The 17,230-nt window shown below is 39.5% G+C and overlaps 1 protein-coding gene across 6 annotated transcripts in view; it reads right to left on the bottom strand.

Annotated features, from left to right (window-relative positions):
* Nucleotides 1–8,018: 8,018 nt before the first annotated feature.
* Nucleotides 8,019–17,230, bottom strand: part of zgc:162472 (transcription factor TFIIIB component B'' homolog) — a 14,907-nt gene continuing 5,695 nt past the window's right edge. For 4 of the 6 annotated variants that reach the window (XM_010795802.1, XM_010795806.1, XM_010795803.1 and 1 more), the window contains exons 12-29: nt 16,740–16,803; nt 16,465–16,654; nt 16,265–16,374; nt 15,761–16,139; nt 15,472–15,606; nt 14,939–14,975; nt 14,721–14,834; nt 12,086–14,627; nt 11,806–11,954; nt 11,462–11,721; nt 10,825–10,888; nt 10,592–10,745; nt 10,380–10,497; nt 10,258–10,291; nt 10,061–10,165; nt 9,694–9,974; nt 9,065–9,278; nt 8,019–8,983 (exon numbers count right to left, since the gene is read on the bottom strand). In XM_010795802.1, coding sequence (XP_010794104.1) covers nt 9,706–9,974; nt 10,061–10,165; nt 10,258–10,291; nt 10,380–10,497; nt 10,592–10,745; nt 10,825–10,888; nt 11,462–11,721; nt 11,806–11,954; nt 12,086–14,627; nt 14,721–14,834; nt 14,939–14,975; nt 15,472–15,606; nt 15,761–16,139; nt 16,265–16,374; nt 16,465–16,654; nt 16,740–16,803 — 4,724 coding nt within the window. In that variant the 3' untranslated portion in view covers nt 8,019–8,983; nt 9,065–9,278; nt 9,694–9,705. The remainder of the gene's footprint in view (nt 8,984–9,064; nt 9,279–9,693; nt 9,975–10,060; nt 10,166–10,257; nt 10,292–10,379; nt 10,498–10,591; nt 10,746–10,824; nt 10,889–11,461; nt 11,722–11,805; nt 11,955–12,085; nt 14,628–14,720; nt 14,835–14,938; nt 14,976–15,471; nt 15,607–15,760; nt 16,140–16,264; nt 16,375–16,464; nt 16,655–16,739; nt 16,804–17,230) is intronic. The other 2 variants (XM_010795805.1, XM_010795808.1) reach the window with 2 other exon arrangements.

The raw sequence follows: 17,230 nt of genomic DNA, 5'->3' as shown, positions 1-17,230 counted from the left end.
GCACACGCACACACACACGCACACGCACACGCACACGCACACGCACACACATACACATACACACACACACACACACACACACACACACACACACACACACACACACAAATACAGACTCTCTCTCTCTCACACACACACACACACACACACACACTTTCTCTCTCACACACAGACACACACACACTCTCTCTCTCTCANAGCCCGGCTCTCGATTTTTAATCCTAATTTAATCATCATCTTCACCACGATCATTTATGTTTATGTTCGCCGAATTGACATGAAATCACTGACACATATGAATACATATGTGTCAGTGATTTCATGTCAATTCGGCGAACATAAACATAAATGATCGTGGTGAAGATGATGATTAAATTAGGATTAAAAATCGAGAGCCGGGCTGCATTTCCTCCCGTTCGTTTTTTTCGAATAACAAAATTATTTTGTTAAATAACAACATGGTGATGTTTTGTAAATGATTACATGTCTCTTATTTAGCACAGTAGTATGATATCCGTGACATATGGATCTTAACAAAGTTCCGCTGTACATCCAGCATACTGTATCTCACTTTATTTCACATGAGCTCCAGTGTGGAACCCCACTGCATCCCCTGGTGGATCAATGATCCATTGCAGCTGGCTTCATTATAATTACATTTATCTATCACGGGGGCGGTCTCAAGTCAAGCTGGAGATTTTCCCTTGAGCGAGGGCAGGTCACGTACCAATCACGGCCCTCGCGTTTCAAACTGTCTGAAATGAATCGCTACATCTGTAACGGCATTGTAATACACGGTTCGGCTGCATTAATTATTACATATCTGCCGTAGTTCGCTATTTATAGAGCCCTGATGAGAAGCTATTTATAGAGCCCTGATGAGAAGACTTCTAGACAAACAGGAATAACTGGATCATAAATATATCAGCAATCAAACTAAATCTTCAATTTCTCTTCACACAATACGTCTCGTCTTATTATCAATACTAATTCGGCTGACTTTTATATTTGATCCAATTGGTATATGTACACCATAACGGTGCACAGCTGATAGAAAGGGACACCTGGTGGTTAAAGCACGTTATTGAAATGTATTATTTTTATTATTAGATATTAATAGGAGACACAGACAGACAAACTAATAAGGCTTTATTTAAACATTAAAGAATACTTTAGGTTAAGATCTTATTTTGAATAAGAAAAAAGCTTTGGGGGTATAAATATTAAGCCTGACAAAGTACTAACATATTGCTTTCCTGCAATGTTAACTAATGTATGTTTAAGCACTTATTTTAACTGATATTATACATATGTTTTTTACTCTTATAAGGTGTATGTAGATAGTATAAGAAATGTGCAGAATATGACAGTTTAATGGTGGAGGTATACACACATATTGATAGATGTCTTGTAATGCACTGTTGAGGAACCTGCGACCCAGGTTTTTCATCTCCGACCTTGTCAGGTATTGAACAATCAATAAATAAAGAACTCATAATTTGTGTGATTATACTAAATGATTTACAAATAAACACCACTGCATATTTGGGGACGGGGTTGACCCGTTCAAATCCAGTTTGCCGTGGTTCCATCCCATTTCAAAGTGCTGTTCGACGCTCGGCGTAACCCTCAGCACACACTCAAACATCCAATTACAGAGCTTGAGGACTATCACAGGGTTTGTCAAGCGAAGCGGAGAGAATACTTACTTCCGGGTGTAAAATTCTCTAAAGCAACTACTATGAGCTGCTCCGACCCTCGGTCCTGACGGACTCCAACTTGTGTTTATTAATCAAACAAATAAACACAAGGATAATTATGTGTTATTGTTGAGTAAATAACAGTGTGTGGTTTAGAAAAGAATACAAAATTAGAAGGAAAAAACGATGAAACAATACAGATTTCAGTATGCTGAGCCCCTACTCTCCCCATAACTGACGGCAACAAAAGTCCTACATTATTCAATTAAAATAAAGAAGTAAAAACAATAAGTGTGGCTTGATATTGAGTAAGAAAAAGTTTGATAAGCGCTGTGAGAATGGATCCGCGGAGAGCATTTCGCTTCGATCCCAATTCCTCTATTACCAACGTTCAGGGAGCTCTATGCAAGTCAATGGGACGCCCTGCCCGTTGAAAACTGACTTCCAAGGGGTATCCTGTACGTAATAGAGTGACGGGGAGGGGCCCTGACGGGTTGGGAGTGAGAACGTGTTGTGTTAATAGCTTGCCGGCATAGCTCAGTTAAAATAAAGCACAGCTATTGTGCAATACATTTGTATTGCACAATAGTTGTGATCGGAATCGGAATCGATACATTTCAAACGATACCCATCCCTACTCTGGGTCCTCCGTGATGTCATCAGTGGGTCCCGAATCAGGAGGCAGAGGCCACACAGTTGAGGAGAAAACAATCAATCAACAATCATAAGAGGGAAGTCATTTTACTCCTACATCCTCATTCGGTTTTGTTGAGATCTCCATATTAGGTTGCGTACATAAAACGAAAGTTAGTTATAATCAAATATAATCAGTTATATTCTTGTATAACCCAAAATGAAAATGCTTCATATTTTATGATTTTCTATATTTACAGTATAAACAAAAGTGGTTTGTTAAATTGAGTGTCTATTATGATTTATGGGTGTCACTGATAAGGGAGGGGAGACCGTTTCTTCCCTCTTCACTCACAGCAGTACACAGGGAGGGGGGCTCCTGACTTTTTGGGGAAAGACTGAGGCCCCAAAAAAGTGTTTCTGACATAACCGAGAATAATATTTTTGCAAGTCCTGCACACTAGAGGCCATGCCCAGTTTCCACAAATATGGGTATGGAGGAGGTGTCTTTAGGTTTTTCTGTCCTCTTTCGAGCATAAAAACACTAGTAGAGCTGGGTTTTCTCTTGGTAAGGTTCACTCAAACTTGGTAAATATCGCTTGAATTTCTTTGTTGAATGCAGAGTGGATTTCTTTGTTGAAAGCTGAATGAATTGATGTGTGTTGAAAGTTTAGCACCCTGCCACTTGTGAGGAAAGGTCCTCCAAATTCATGCGGGACTAGATGTGTATACGAAATGATGTGTTGAATGCGGAATGCATTGATGTGTGTTGAAAGTTTAGCACCCTGCCACCTGTGAGGAAAGGTCCTCCGAATCTTGCTGACGTTGGTGGATCTGAGCCAAGCAGTAAACTTACAGAGACTCAATAACTTCTGTTAGTTCAATTAGTAGGTCTGGGTAATTTGTCGGAACAAATTATCAGGCGCCCCGACTCCAACAGTTTACAAGTGGGTGGGATTCAATGGAATTTTTTTCTCAAACACCAAGATGATGTGAAGTTGAGGGCCTACACAACATGGCAGGAGAAATGCATGAGTATGTCTGACTGCATTTGAATAATGAGTCAGAATGTGTGAATGCTGACTTGTATATGTAAAAGAGCTTTGAGCGATCCTAAAGACTGGAAAGCGCAATATAAATGCACTCCAATTACCATTATTCCCAAATGGAGGCCGCTAATTAAGTGTTACAAATATCTGCTCCATCCATCTATGTAATGATTGTGGATGTCTTCGAAATGTTTTTTGAAATCATTTGGTTTCAATTCATTTGAATAACTATCAATTGAACATTTATAAATGTATGTCTATCATAAAGTGTTACTCACTTTCATTATGTTTCAAGTTTTAATTTGTCTTATCTGTGGCTAATTATTTCAGAGAGCCAACCTGAAACACGAGGCAGTAAAGAATGAGGTGCACACTTTTTTTGATTTTATATAAAAATAATCACTGCTCTTGTGGTTGCTTTTCACCAATTGTCTTTTTCTGGTTACACAAAATTGGCTGTGTGTTAATTTGCATTTCTGATGTGTGTCTTCCATGCAAGGTGTTTTCCCCGCAAGGTGATAGAAGTGTTATAGATATTTGCTAGATGATGCACCTGCAAACTGCAACCATTCAAGGCTGCTCACTGGCAGGATTGATGGTAATGTTTCCGTCCAGGCACATCTCAATGATTATGTTGTTTTGCTTTTCAAAAAAGACTGCAGAGCTTGTAATTACCAACTTTATGGTGTTTAACTTCTACTACTGAAATCTATTAGCATTTCGAGCATGAATAGGTTTGTTATGCAGTCTGTAGTTTGTCTTCTTCCTTTTTAATCTAACTGCTAAACTGTGTCGTGCAACTGAGAAGAGTTTACAGCTGTCAATCACAAAGTACATATCATTTGGCCTTCAGATAATACAATCCTCCTGCAATAAATGTGTTGAATATGAGTGTCTGAAAACAAAACTTAATTTATTTCAGCTTAATAATGTTTCATGTAGCAACTGTCATGCATCAGTTGTCACAGCCAGTCACCATCTGCATAAACAGAATATTTCTGCCAATTAGAAGACAACTGGCATTTCTCCCTGCAGCTATCACTGTGAAGCCACACTACTTCCAAAAACTGAAAATATGTGAATGTTTCTTACATATAAACAGTGTTTCTCATCTATCAGAGGCCTATGAAATATAACGAAACTAGATAACATTTGAAAAAAATCCTTTCCTCACATTGCATGTTAGTCATTACTGATTGTTTTATTTTCTATCTTCGATTTAAGATGAAGAAGAGTTAAACAATTGAAATGTACATCAAGGGGCTGTTTGCTTTTACCTGCTGCAAGTATAATTCACTTGAAAAAAACAATATAATTATAGCATGACCATATGTCACAAGTGATTAAGATTGTAGAACATGTTTCCCGTACAAAGTTTATAATCTTTCTACTTACAGTATTATGCGACTTTGTTAAATACTCGATTCTGTTTGGTCAATTTGAACATTCCAAACAGACTGGTGCTAAGGAGGGGGCTCTGATCAAAGGACTACAGCATGTAGTCATATACTTCCACAAAATCAAGTCCGGACAAGCTAGTGTCAGCTGTGCACATTAAACATTAGTTTTCTCCCTCAGAAACACCACTGAACACTTTTTAAAGATTAATGTTTATATTTGTGGAGAGCACACGTTTGGATTCATGATGGCTAAACTGACCCCAGTAAAGAAAAGAAAAAGAGAATAAGAGAATAAAAAGCGGTTAAAAGACAGAAGAGGTTTCTCAACACTCTAATTTCCAACCTGACACGTTTGATTCCTGTTTTGAATAGTGTGCCATCGATGGGTTTCATTCCATTTCAAAATGCTGTTTGATGCTCGGGGTAAACTTCGCGCACTGCCACTCCAACATCCAATTACAGAGCTTGAGGACAAATCAAGGGGTTTGTCAAGCAAAGCACATGGTGTAGTCCCAAACGATAGCTGAGGATTCTGGGTAGTGTAGTGTCTTCTGCCGTCCTAAACTCTGAACAAATATTTATTTCTCCGAATCGAAGGGGACATGATCAAATAGGAATATAATTATCTTTTAAAAAACGTTAACTAAAGGGAACAATCTATTTGACACAGCTGAAGCTCTGGCCTTCCTTAAAAACGAACTAATTTAATAAAAATCACAGTTGTATTACACACAATGAACTGTTTTCGTAACTAATGCACCATAATACATTGACGAAAAATACAATTATTATGAGTACAAATAAAATAAAAAGGATCCGCCCGTGAGTTACTACAAGCTATAAAGTAGATTTTAAAAACGTTTTATAGAATAAAAGCTCACTGCTGGACGTTGTAGAAATGCGTGTGTGCACCACAACAAAGCAGCCTCATTCACTTTACATTGGGGTTGTTTGCGTGGTGCAGACACGTAAATGTAGCAAAGTTTGTGACTCCACCACGCAATGCGGTGTTAAGGAGTCGTGCATTCTGGTGAGATCAGGTTGGTCCAGCTGGAACCCTTCAGGGCTAAGCTCTATTAAGGTAACATATGACAAGGTGTCTGTTGTTGGAACAATGTTATCGTTGTGTTTGTCTGTCACACCCATGGTCACACCAAATGACATATTTTCTTTGATAGGTAACAAAAGCAATAGTGTATAGAGTGATGGAAAAAATGTCCTGATGTAGTAATGGAATTCCTTGACAAAATACTGTATTGATAATCCACAATATCATATTTTCAAAGAATATTTTTTATGAGAGGTTTCTTGTTGAGAATGCTGGTTATTTTACGTTGTTGACATAATGTGTTGTGGTAATGATGAAGGATTTTTCATTGTATTTATACTATAAGAAAACTGTTAACTTGTAGAACTTGAGTAGACCTTGAAAACAACTTCCCCTCTTTCAAACCCCCAAGTTCTGTTGCCCTTGGTTTGGACCACACCCATGTCTGAAGTCAGCTTTAATTCTGATGTCAACGACACACCTGTTGCTTTGTTTTATGACAAAACAAAGTGAGAGAGGCACACAGCAATGTTGGCAAGATGACACTAACATATATTAAGCTGTGAACAATACAAGTTGTACATGATGTTGCAGCTATATGAGATTTTGCTAGATTTATTACCAACCGCGACACACAGGCCAGACATAGTGTAGCAGGAAATACCACCAAGGCGGTTTTGAGTCTGTTGCCAGGTGATCGTATTTCTTTCTGTCTGTCTTTCTATAGACATATTTTCTCACCCTGATACAGTTACAGCTGTTCCAGATGCAGACAGGAAACTTCCCAGGTGTGTACACAAATCAAAGTTAAAGCAGAGTTCAAAGATTGTCGTCCGAGCAAGGGGGCCGTTACCAGTAATGAGAAAGGGGTCCCCGGACCCCCAACTTGACATACACTTGAATACATTAAGGTCTTCTGGAATAACAAATCAGTTACATCATACACATGTTGCCATTATTGGTATAATAAACAGCCTCAGCAGGGATTTTAGTTTCACAATAGACATCATTACTGTAACCCATTGGTTAACAGGGCATTCTTTTGAGGTTTATAGTGTGCATTACCAAGCTATGTGGGGGGTGAGGTACAATGGTACAGGTTGAGGGATCAGAAGGCTGCTGCATACTTCAGCCATGTTTTCTGAGGCTAAGTCATGTGCATGAGTAGTGATTTGGCTGTGGTCCTGAATGGTTACATAACATGTCACTTGTTAGACACTTTTATCCAAAGCAACTTGCATACTCAATACTGTTGGCAATCCCCACAGGAGCAATTTGGGGTGAAGTTTCTCAGGGACACAACGACATGCTGACTGCAGTGGGGTTTGAACCTGTGACCCCCTGATCTGAACACCAACGCACAATCCACTGCACAACACGCCTCCCTAACCTGTTGTTCACTCAACTGACTCTGAATAACATTACAAGGTTTGTTTGTACCATATTTAAATACCATCAAATAATAGAAAGGGCCCACTGGAGCCTAATGATGACAGGATTCATTGTGATCAACAATATAATTGGCTATATGTATTAAACTGGCAATGATTGATGAAACCTAAACCATAAACAAATAGTTGATTTCAAGATATTAACACGTAAAATAAAATGATATATATATATCTTGAATAATAAAGAAACAATCATACAAACATTACTGTGCAAACATTATGTACATTTCTGAGATGTATGAATCATCAATGCATAAAATACAAAATAAATAATTTTCCACGACTAACCTGGATTTTATCGCTCATGTTCCCTCTGTGCAGAGCCTCAGAGGTGCGCTCCGGTCAGCAGGCAGTACAGTGAGTGGGGGACTAATCTCACAGCTGACTGAGTCCCACAGTGGACCTGTGGACAGAGCAGTTACTCAACAGGGAGATCAACAGTCTTAAGCCATTACAAGAGGTTGCAGCATGAGGGATTAGTATCAATCCTTAGGTTTCTTTTTTTTTTAAGTCAACTGTATCACATGCAACAATGACTAGCTTCATTTACAATCATAATAGTATACCATACCCACTGCACATTAACAATATCTTACAAATGTGCCATTTACATAAACAAACAGTACTTTAAGTTTCTAGAGCTTGTATGAATCTGTAAGAAAATCTAAAATGAGTTCCATCAACATTACATTTTTTAGCAAACCAGCATCTTAGACGAAAGAATAAATGAAGCGGTGTTGGAAGAATACATTTTATTCAGACCTTACCTTACATGTGTTATTTTAATGAACTTATAAAACATAACAATAACACATGATGTGCCTTTGTTTCAAGTATCAAACATAAAAAGAATGCTTTGAATCTGTACAAGGACCACTTTAACATTGAACTGAACAACATTATGTACAGTACAACAAAATGTCTCAATGAGAGCTTATTTTAAATACAAGTTGACTACCTTAACCTTACATGGGGTGTGTTTGCAGGATCAAATGAAGCCATTTAAAAAGGAAATTCAGTTTTCGAAATGGAAAAGCACATTTTAAGACATTGTTTTTTGTCCAATACAAAAAGATGAATTAACATTTGCACAAAACTGAATACACAGATGAGGCATTATAAAAAGGTAATACTTTTTAAACGTATAACAGTACATGATGTCAAGTAATCCGGGTTTTTTCATGGAACAGAAATGAAAAAGAACAATCAAAAAAGCCAGTGTGCAATATTTACATTTTCCCAGGTAACCAAAAAAAGGTATCTGAGGCGTGAAACATAATGGATTATTGTAAAAATACTCATTAAATGAAACAAGTGATTTACCAGCTTTTGAGTTATTAATTTGTACAATTTAATATTAATTATTTGATACTGGCTTTTTCAAAATAATTTTCAGTCAATTGGAACAACTGTACATATTCAAAGTGCTTGTGTAAGTACAGCAAATATATCTTAATTTAATTACAACTGACAGCAAAAGCAACAAAAACAACTTAGTTATAAATTAATCTATAACTTAACACAACAGAAATGTAAAAAGAGCAAACCACCCGCGGGTTCCTCCTCTTTCCCAGACTCTTCACAGCTGTCACCCCTCTTCAGCATCTGTAAAAATGTCACTTAGGAAGTACTGAGAAACACTGGTGGGCTCCTCCTCTAGAGAGCTGCTCTCCATATATTCACTTGGCTGAGAAATTGAACCCTGAAAGAAAAACGATAAATTGGTGAGTTAAAAAAATGAACTGAATCAAGATGGCTCCCTATCCACCTGTGTCATCCTTACCTCAGCTGGACAAAGGGAAGTGCTAGGCCTTTGCTCTGAGCGTGGTGGGCTGTGCTCTGAAGCATGTTGCCCCGGGTTCAGACCGGGTTTTGGGGTGACTTCACATGGTGTTGAGGCTACAGCTGCCGGGGTCCATTTTTTTCCTTTTGCAAGAGGAGTTTTCACCTTAGTGCTCTTAGAAGCTGCTTTGCCAGGGTCAGAATCCTTTGCTTTTCTGCAAGTTAAATGGAGAAGATAAATTAAGTCGCATTCAAGTACAATTTATACATACAGTGGGGGAAAAAAGTATTTAGTCAGCCACCAATTGTGCAAGTTCTCCCACTTCAAAAAGATGAGAGAGGCCTGTCATTTTCATCCTAGGTATACCTCAACTATGAGAGACAGAATGAGAAAAAAATCCAGAAAATCACATTGTCTGATTTTTAAAGAATTTATTTGCAAATTATGGTGNTCACCTTAGTGCTCTTAGAAGCTGCTTTGCCAGGGTCAGAATCCTTTGCTTTTCTGCAAGTTAAATGGAGAAGATAAATTAAGTCGCATCCAAGTACAATTGATATATATCAACATGAAAACTGGAGGATTTATCCAGATCTCAACCAAGGATTTTTCTTAAAACCGTTTTTCCTCACCTATTCCGACTACTAGTCCGTGTAGTTTTTGTCTCCTGAGCCGGTGCCCTCAGGGTCCACAACATCTGTCAGAGTCTCCTTTTCCACTTCTACATGATCAGCCCTTCCTCTCTGTGGCTCAGTGTCGTCAGAAGCCTCTGGCTGCACAGAAGGCCCAGGAAGCTCTAACTGCTCCGTGGTGTCTGTTTGGATGGGGAGGGACTCAGCTTTCTTAGCAGCGGCAGTCTTGCTGGTTTGTTTCCTCTTTGTCGTTTTGGGCTTCACCTGCGGTTTGGCCGTTTCTAAGAGAATGGGGTACACGATGAAACAACATGTGCCCAATATGAGGATAGTGTATGTTATAAGTAAGTATTAAAGTAACTCATACCTCTTCTTCTAGTGCCTGTTTGTCTTTCCTTTGTCGGAGGAATTTCAGTCTCATCTTTATTCTGTCCAGTCTCTTGCACTGTAGACGGATGAACTGTAGTTCTCTCTGTTCCCATAAACACAAATAATCCACATTTACTATCAGAAATACATTTGTCATTAGTTTAAATAAATAACAGAATAAGGCAATCACCCTACCATGTGGGTCCACTTGATTCCCCTCAATTGAACCCTGTTGTGTGTGAGAAAATAAAAAGTGTGACACATACAGACATTTCATCACATTTTGGCTACAGGTGGTTCCTTGCAACTTCACTTACATCATCTGGGTCTTTCACATGTATGACGCCTGTCTCATTACTGTCCTCCATGGGCACAGGCACAGTGACATTAGGTGGAGACTGCTCTTCTGCTGTTGCCAAACTCTCTCCAGGAACACTGATGAGGAGGGAGGACAGTTGTAGAATCAAACAGAGTCACATCTACGCCTGCATGAGAGAAATGACCATCTGATAAAACAGCAGGCACTAACCTCTGTTGCTCTATTGGAGCATCTGTTACAGGAAGAGAAGGGAGGGGCTCAGGCACACTGTCCACCCCCTCCCCAGATGAGCTGACTGGGATCTCGGTCAGAGAGAGGATGAAGAACGGTTCATCTGGATCAGAAGGATCCTGAGGCAACATCACTGAGAGTGAGAGAAGTGTTAGCCACCACCATGATGCATGTACTGTACGTAATAAACATTACAATATCAACCAACGTACTGTCTGGAAATATTGTGAAGCTGGGATGACCTTGGGTCCCACCTGCACTTGATGTTGATGCATCCTGGAAATGTGAAAGCAGAGAGAACCAATCAAGGATTCATCTTTTAATCAGAGGTACTTGACCAAGATGATATTCCAACCTCATTCAAAGGTATGCCATATGATTTTGTGTAATAGTTGTATTGTTGTTGTACAGCGATCTAGTGGCTGGACTATTTAACCATTCACTTTTAGGTAACTGCTTTATAGCTACTATTTGTATTGCATTTTCAAATGCAACATCTAGTGATCAGTTGTTACAGCTGATAAAATAATTTCCTTTTGGTTCTTTAAAAAAAAATACAGAATATTTTTTTAGTATAATAAACAATTTTGTTTTTTCAAATAATTTGATCTATTCTACAATCTTTTTATACATAATTTACCAAATGCAGAAGTACCACCTAAGGTACAAGCGACTATTATTGGGATTCACTGCCATAAAATATAAACTGGGTTCAGAGACACATTGTAACAAAAATAATATTGCTCCATGTCATAAGCACGGTCAACTATCAATAAGGAATTTCAACGCAAAGATATACTGCAATCATAGTGCTCAAGATACAACTTTTCATGCATATCATTATCTCACCTGAGTACCTGAGTCAGGTACTTGTGTCGTGCAACCAGTAGACAATCCAGAAACCTCTACAAGGGGTTCATGTTGACTCAGTTGTTCAATTACTTTTGTTGAGCTTCCCAGTGAAGTATCAGCATATTTTGGAGAGGGAATTGTGTTACTACTTTGATCAATGGCGCCCTCTACTGGTTTCAGGATGTCAGGTACGACTTCAGCCACAAGTTTGGGGCAAACTGAATCATCCCCACCTTCTGAGAGAATACCAACATCTGCTGAAAAGAACCACCACAGGTGTTAAACAAATAAACTATAGGGTGATAGATTGCAGTAGTTTGAAAAGCTAAATGAGGTCAAACCTGCTTCTGCTTGTTGTGTATTCTTGACATGTTGTGGAGGCCGCCTGCTGCGTCCCAGGGTGGGTTTGGGTTTAATAAGTCGGCCTCTACGAGTCGGGGGAGCTTTTCCAGAGGGAGAGTCTGTTGGCTCTGGCTGTTTCTCATCAGGGCTGTAATTGGAAAACAACTTTTATTTTACGAGAATAACAAATCATTCCTTAATATTTAATGTAAAACAAAAGCGTGTAAATGCAACATGACAACAGTAGTTGAATATTCCGGGATATGATTCATTTCTTACCTTTTGACACTTGTTTCATTGGTTTCAGAAGATTGTTGAACTGCATCTTGACTTGGTGCCTCGGGGTCATTTTCTGTAGGTGGCTCCTGAGTGCTTTCTTTTGGATCTGGTGTGGAGTGTGTATTAGTAGATTGCATGGAGACAATTTGGGACTCTGTTGAACCATCTCCTGAAGACTGGACATCGGAAACTGTTGTTGGGCCATCCGTTGGTTGTGTAATTGTCTTTGTAGCTTTAAAGAACATGTCCTGTTTGCACTCACTTTGCAAACCAGGTCCTGCGTCATCATTATCAGAAGGCTGTTGTTCTGTGGTTAAAGAGGTTTTCATATGACACTGCTCTGCTGGTTTACAGATATCATTTGACTGCAGTTTTGAGCGTGTAGTTCTAAGAGATGATCCCAAATTGGGTTTGGGTTTGACCTTTGGAAAGCGTTGCCTTCTTTGTGAAACACTTTGTTCAGAGCCCTCTGAGCTTGACTCTAGCTCACATGCAACATTTTTGTTTTGTTCTATGGTTTTAGGAGTGGAGTCTAATTCCAATGATTGTACTGATACTGACGCAGTGCTATGGCTAGGTTGTTCAGAAGGGATGGTACTGCAAGATGGCTGTGCCTCTACCTCTGCTGTTGTCTTGTCAGGTAAATTAGGTCTTGAAGTTGGGCTGGAGCATGTCTCTGCCTGAGGCATGGGTAGGAATGGGTCTTTAGTGACTTGAGGCTTTGACTGCGCAGTTCTCGACATCTGTGATAAGTTGGATCTGCGTTTGACTTGATGTAAACATATTCTAATAGTCTTACAAGAAGATTTGACTTCACTCGCTTCTTTCTGACTGACAGGTAACTCTATTACTGGTGTAACAGATGAAGCAGATTCTTCAGTTGACTCAGATGCAGGCTTTGTGTCTCTGGTTTCCTGTCCCCTACTGGGTTCAAACTGGGCCTCAGAGAGGTTCATGGTTTCTGAGGCACTCTGTTGTGTTGTTGTTGAGCCTGATACAACTTCAAGGTCTGTCTCTTTCTCCACAGTTGTAAACAGTTCCTCTGTAGGTTTAAGAGTTATCCCGAAATCCAATGAAGGTATACAATCTGAAGAAGGGCCAGGACTGTGACTTGGTTTTTCAGAAGGAGAGGTGGTGCAAGTTGGCTCCGCTTCAACCTCTGCTATTGTTTTTTCATGGAATCTGGTAGTTGGAGTCAAGTCCGAGTCTTTCTCTATGTTGTCTTTTGAAGTTTGGCCTTTAGAACGTACAGTCCTTGATGTCTGTGCTAGGTTGAGATTGGGTTTGATTTTCTGGAATCGACTTTTCCTTGCCCGACTTGTAGATTTGACTTCACTCCCTTCTTTCTCACCGACAGGTAACTTTTCAACAGGTGTCACACATGTAGCAGGATGGTCTTTGCTCTCTTGGACAGAGCCTTTGATGGACCCTTGTCCAAGCTGCAAGTCTGTGGCTGCTGCGTTAGATTTCAGTGGATTATTACATCTACTCTCAGATTTCACATCTGACATCAGAACTTCATCTGTCAACTCTGGAACATCACTTTGAATTTGTTTTTCAGTTGAGGTGGTGAAAGTTGGCTCTGCTATTATTTTTTCATGGAATTTGGTAACTGGAGTTGAGTATGAGTCTTTCTCTATGGTGTCTTTTGAGGTTTGAGCTTTAGAATGTATGGACCTTGATGTCTGTGTTAGGTTGGGATTGACTTTCTGGAATCGACTTTTCCTTGTTTGAGTTGCAGATTTGACTTCACTCTCTTCTTTCTCTCTGGCAGGTAACTCTTCTAAAGGTTTAACACATGAAGCAGGATAGTTGCTTTTTGATCCTTGTCCAATCTGCATTTCAGCGACAACTGTGTCAGATGTCAGTGGATTATTACAACTCATCTCAGATGTCCCAACATGAGACATCTTATCTTCATCTGTTGACCCATATGTTGGCCTTGTGTCTCTCCTGTCTGGTTCCCTTCTGATTTCAAACTGGGCTTCAGAGATGTCCTTGTTTTCTGACGCACGTCGCTGTGATGTTTTTGCACCTGATACACCTGAGAGTTCTTCTGTCAGAATAGGAGTAGAGGCTAAATCTACTGACGGTTTCATATCCAAAGCAGGACTAGGACAAGGGGCTTGAGAAAGGTCAGGAGCATCCGATGGGCTTTCTTCAGCTGCCCTTACTGTTGATGTTGCCGGTTGTGATTTTGACTGAGCAGTCCTTGAAGCTTGGCCTAGGTTAGGTTTTGGTTTCACCTTGGATAATCGTGCTCTCCTGGTCGGTGGAGAATCTGTCTTTGAGGTTAATTGAGAGATTGGATCCATATCAGAACCTGTCCTCTGATCACTGGATTCAAGAATGGGGACGTCATTATTGTCAATAATGTTTTGTAGCTCCACTGTGGTAACAGTTTCGGACGTTTCTGTGACTTCATTAACAGAAGTTGCAGACACAACAGGAGTGGCACGGTTTTCCTTTACTGCATCAATCTTTGTGGCAACCTCTTCTTCTAGCTGTTCTCTGGTTTCATTCAAACTGTCTGATGTTGTCCCTGTAATTAAACATTGTGGCACATTTTAAATTATTGTGATTTAATCTTAATAGAATGCAATATAAAGAACCTCATGTCTGCTTTGTCTCTTACCTGTTAATTGATCTTCTATGGCTATTTGATTCTGTGCTGACTGTGAGAGGTGAGCCAGGTTCCCAATTGTCAACAGGGTTTGAGCAGCCTCATTGTAGCTCTCGTCCTCAGATACTTAAACAAAATAGGGCACCAACACATGTATGAGACTTTGACTTCTTAATATAAAATATTAATGTTTGCCACTGGGAACTACTCAGAATACCTCTTCAACCTACCTTCTGCATGGTCTATAGAAAGGAAGTCAATAACATCCTGCAAGGGAGACAAAAGAGTTGTCAGTCACATCAAAAGCTTTCCAAATAAGCCAGACTAGTTGTGAAAGGATGTGATGTATATAAAAACATGTATTATAGTAGCCCCAGTCTACATCATCTCTGTCAATTGATTACATCCGGACACCAAAATATTTCGTTGAGGTGATCCAGCTTTTGCAACATAGTTGAAACTTGAATGTCTTGCTTTTTCATTGAAACATTTACCAAAACTAACTTTGATGCCAACATAAGTGTTTGATCCAGGCATCCAAGTTGTATTGTATGTATGTAACATAAATACAATAAAACAAAAAAAAGGAGATTTTCAAATATAATGAGGTTGCATTTAATCAATGTTGACCCTTAATAACTAATCAAATTATGCTGATTGATTCAAATGACGTGTTTTTAAGATTAGATTTTAGAATCATAAGTGCATCTCAGGATAATGATTTAATTTGACTGGCATTACATTTGAGTTATAAGACACTTACAACGAGCAGGTCCAGCTGATGTTCGCAGGGTTCAGCTGTGCCTGTTTCTTTTTGTGCCCACTCCCAAGAGTCATCAGGGCAGAGTGCATTTTGGGAGATGCCCAACACATCAGGCATAGTGGCCAAGATATCAAGCTATATGTGGGATGGGGGGAGTCAGATTGGAGGGTTTGAATTATGGAATGAAAAACCATGCATAAAGAAAAACACAAAGATGCTAGTTATGTATGAAACAAAATGAATGGAGTGTGCTTCTGTGCAAGACATGATAGTAAACCGTTTTTCATACTTCCTCCATTGTCTCTTCCACTTCTGAAATGACAGGATGTGGGGAGCGCAGAATGGCCGGCACAAATACGGGGGCAGAGCTGTCCCTACTTGGACTGCATGCAACGTGCTGCTCCTCCTCCAACTCTTCTTCCTCTCGCTGCTTTTCATCCTCCTCATCACTGTATTCTGACTGAGAAGCCCTTAGGGTGACTAATTTAGGCTTTTTGGACTCTTGGGATGATTGCTGCTTTGATGATCTTCCCCTCTTGGCTGTGGATTTGGGTTTAGGCCTGGCAGCAGAAGCAGTGGACGCATCTGGCGAGGCAGGACTGGTTTCAGATGCAGCCTCCTTGGCAGAGTAATTCAAGGGCTTGGTGGGTTTAGGCACTCTTCCATACCTATCAAATGCAATTACACACTGATGAGCTGCTTATGTTTTATTATATCCTAGTATTTTCTTTGGAAATAGTGTTGTTTCTGCATACCATGTAAGAAATCTGAAAATACAGCAGAGATATTGTACCTGGTAGGTTTTGGAGGTTGAACGGTTGCTTCCTCCTCTTCAGATGAATGACCATTATTGGCTGACTTACTATTTTGGTCTTGCCTTGAAGGTGATGCATCTTTTTTTACCTAAAAAGGTTAGCATAACTTTCAGTGAGCCAAAGTCACAGTATGAAGAAATATCTGATGACTCTCAGGTGAAAAGGAAAATGTAACAACCTGCTCTGTGGATGCTCCATCAATCAGACTCTCCTCTCCTTTATCTGATGCATCATCGTTGGTCGTGGAGGGAGGTGGGGGCTTTTTACCCCTCTTTCGGCCCAACGGCAGCAGTGGTTTTGGTGCTCTACCTCGTGAAAGTTTGGCTGGCTTGATCGTGCCATCCTTGGCTCCCTCAGTCTTTTCAGACCTGAATATTAGGGCAGAACATGGACTTTAATGCCAACTGAACATGCAGAATACTCTCTTTGAAACAATATTTGAAGTTGTATTACATGTCTGATTTTTGACAGTCCTCAGGAAGTGCTGCCTCTTTGTCTCCAGGTATAAAGGCCTCATCTGAGCATATGAAAGAAAAAGAAGAAATCCGAAGAAACATTTCAATTTCTGTGCCGATACAACAATCAGGGTTCATACACTTTTTCACCAATGATTTTCAATGACTTCTCCATGACCTTTACCTACTTTTCCATGACCAAAGAAATTACTCTTTCTCAGCGGTACCACTGAAAATGGTTTATTTTAACATGGAACAGGAAAATAAGGTCTGCATATGAAACATGTTGTGCTTATCTAAAACAAATCAAATAGGCTTACTAGCTTCTAGACGCTAAAGCAACTACAATCTCTCATCAGCAAAACACCTCGTCAGTTAAATGCCATTTTACGTTTCATTACTATACAATACAGTATTTATTATCATTATAGTATTATTATTTCGACGATTAGATAAAATATAGAATGATATTTGATGCAACTTTAGTTA

The sequence above is a fragment of the Notothenia coriiceps genome, unplaced genomic scaffold (genome assembly GCF_000735185.1).
Source record: "Notothenia coriiceps isolate Sejong01 unplaced genomic scaffold, NC01 NC01_scaffold00037250, whole genome shotgun sequence".
NCBI classification, from domain to species: domain Eukaryota; kingdom Metazoa; phylum Chordata; class Actinopteri; order Perciformes; family Nototheniidae; genus Notothenia; species Notothenia coriiceps.
This window is presented reverse-complemented; position numbering and strand designations above follow the sequence as displayed.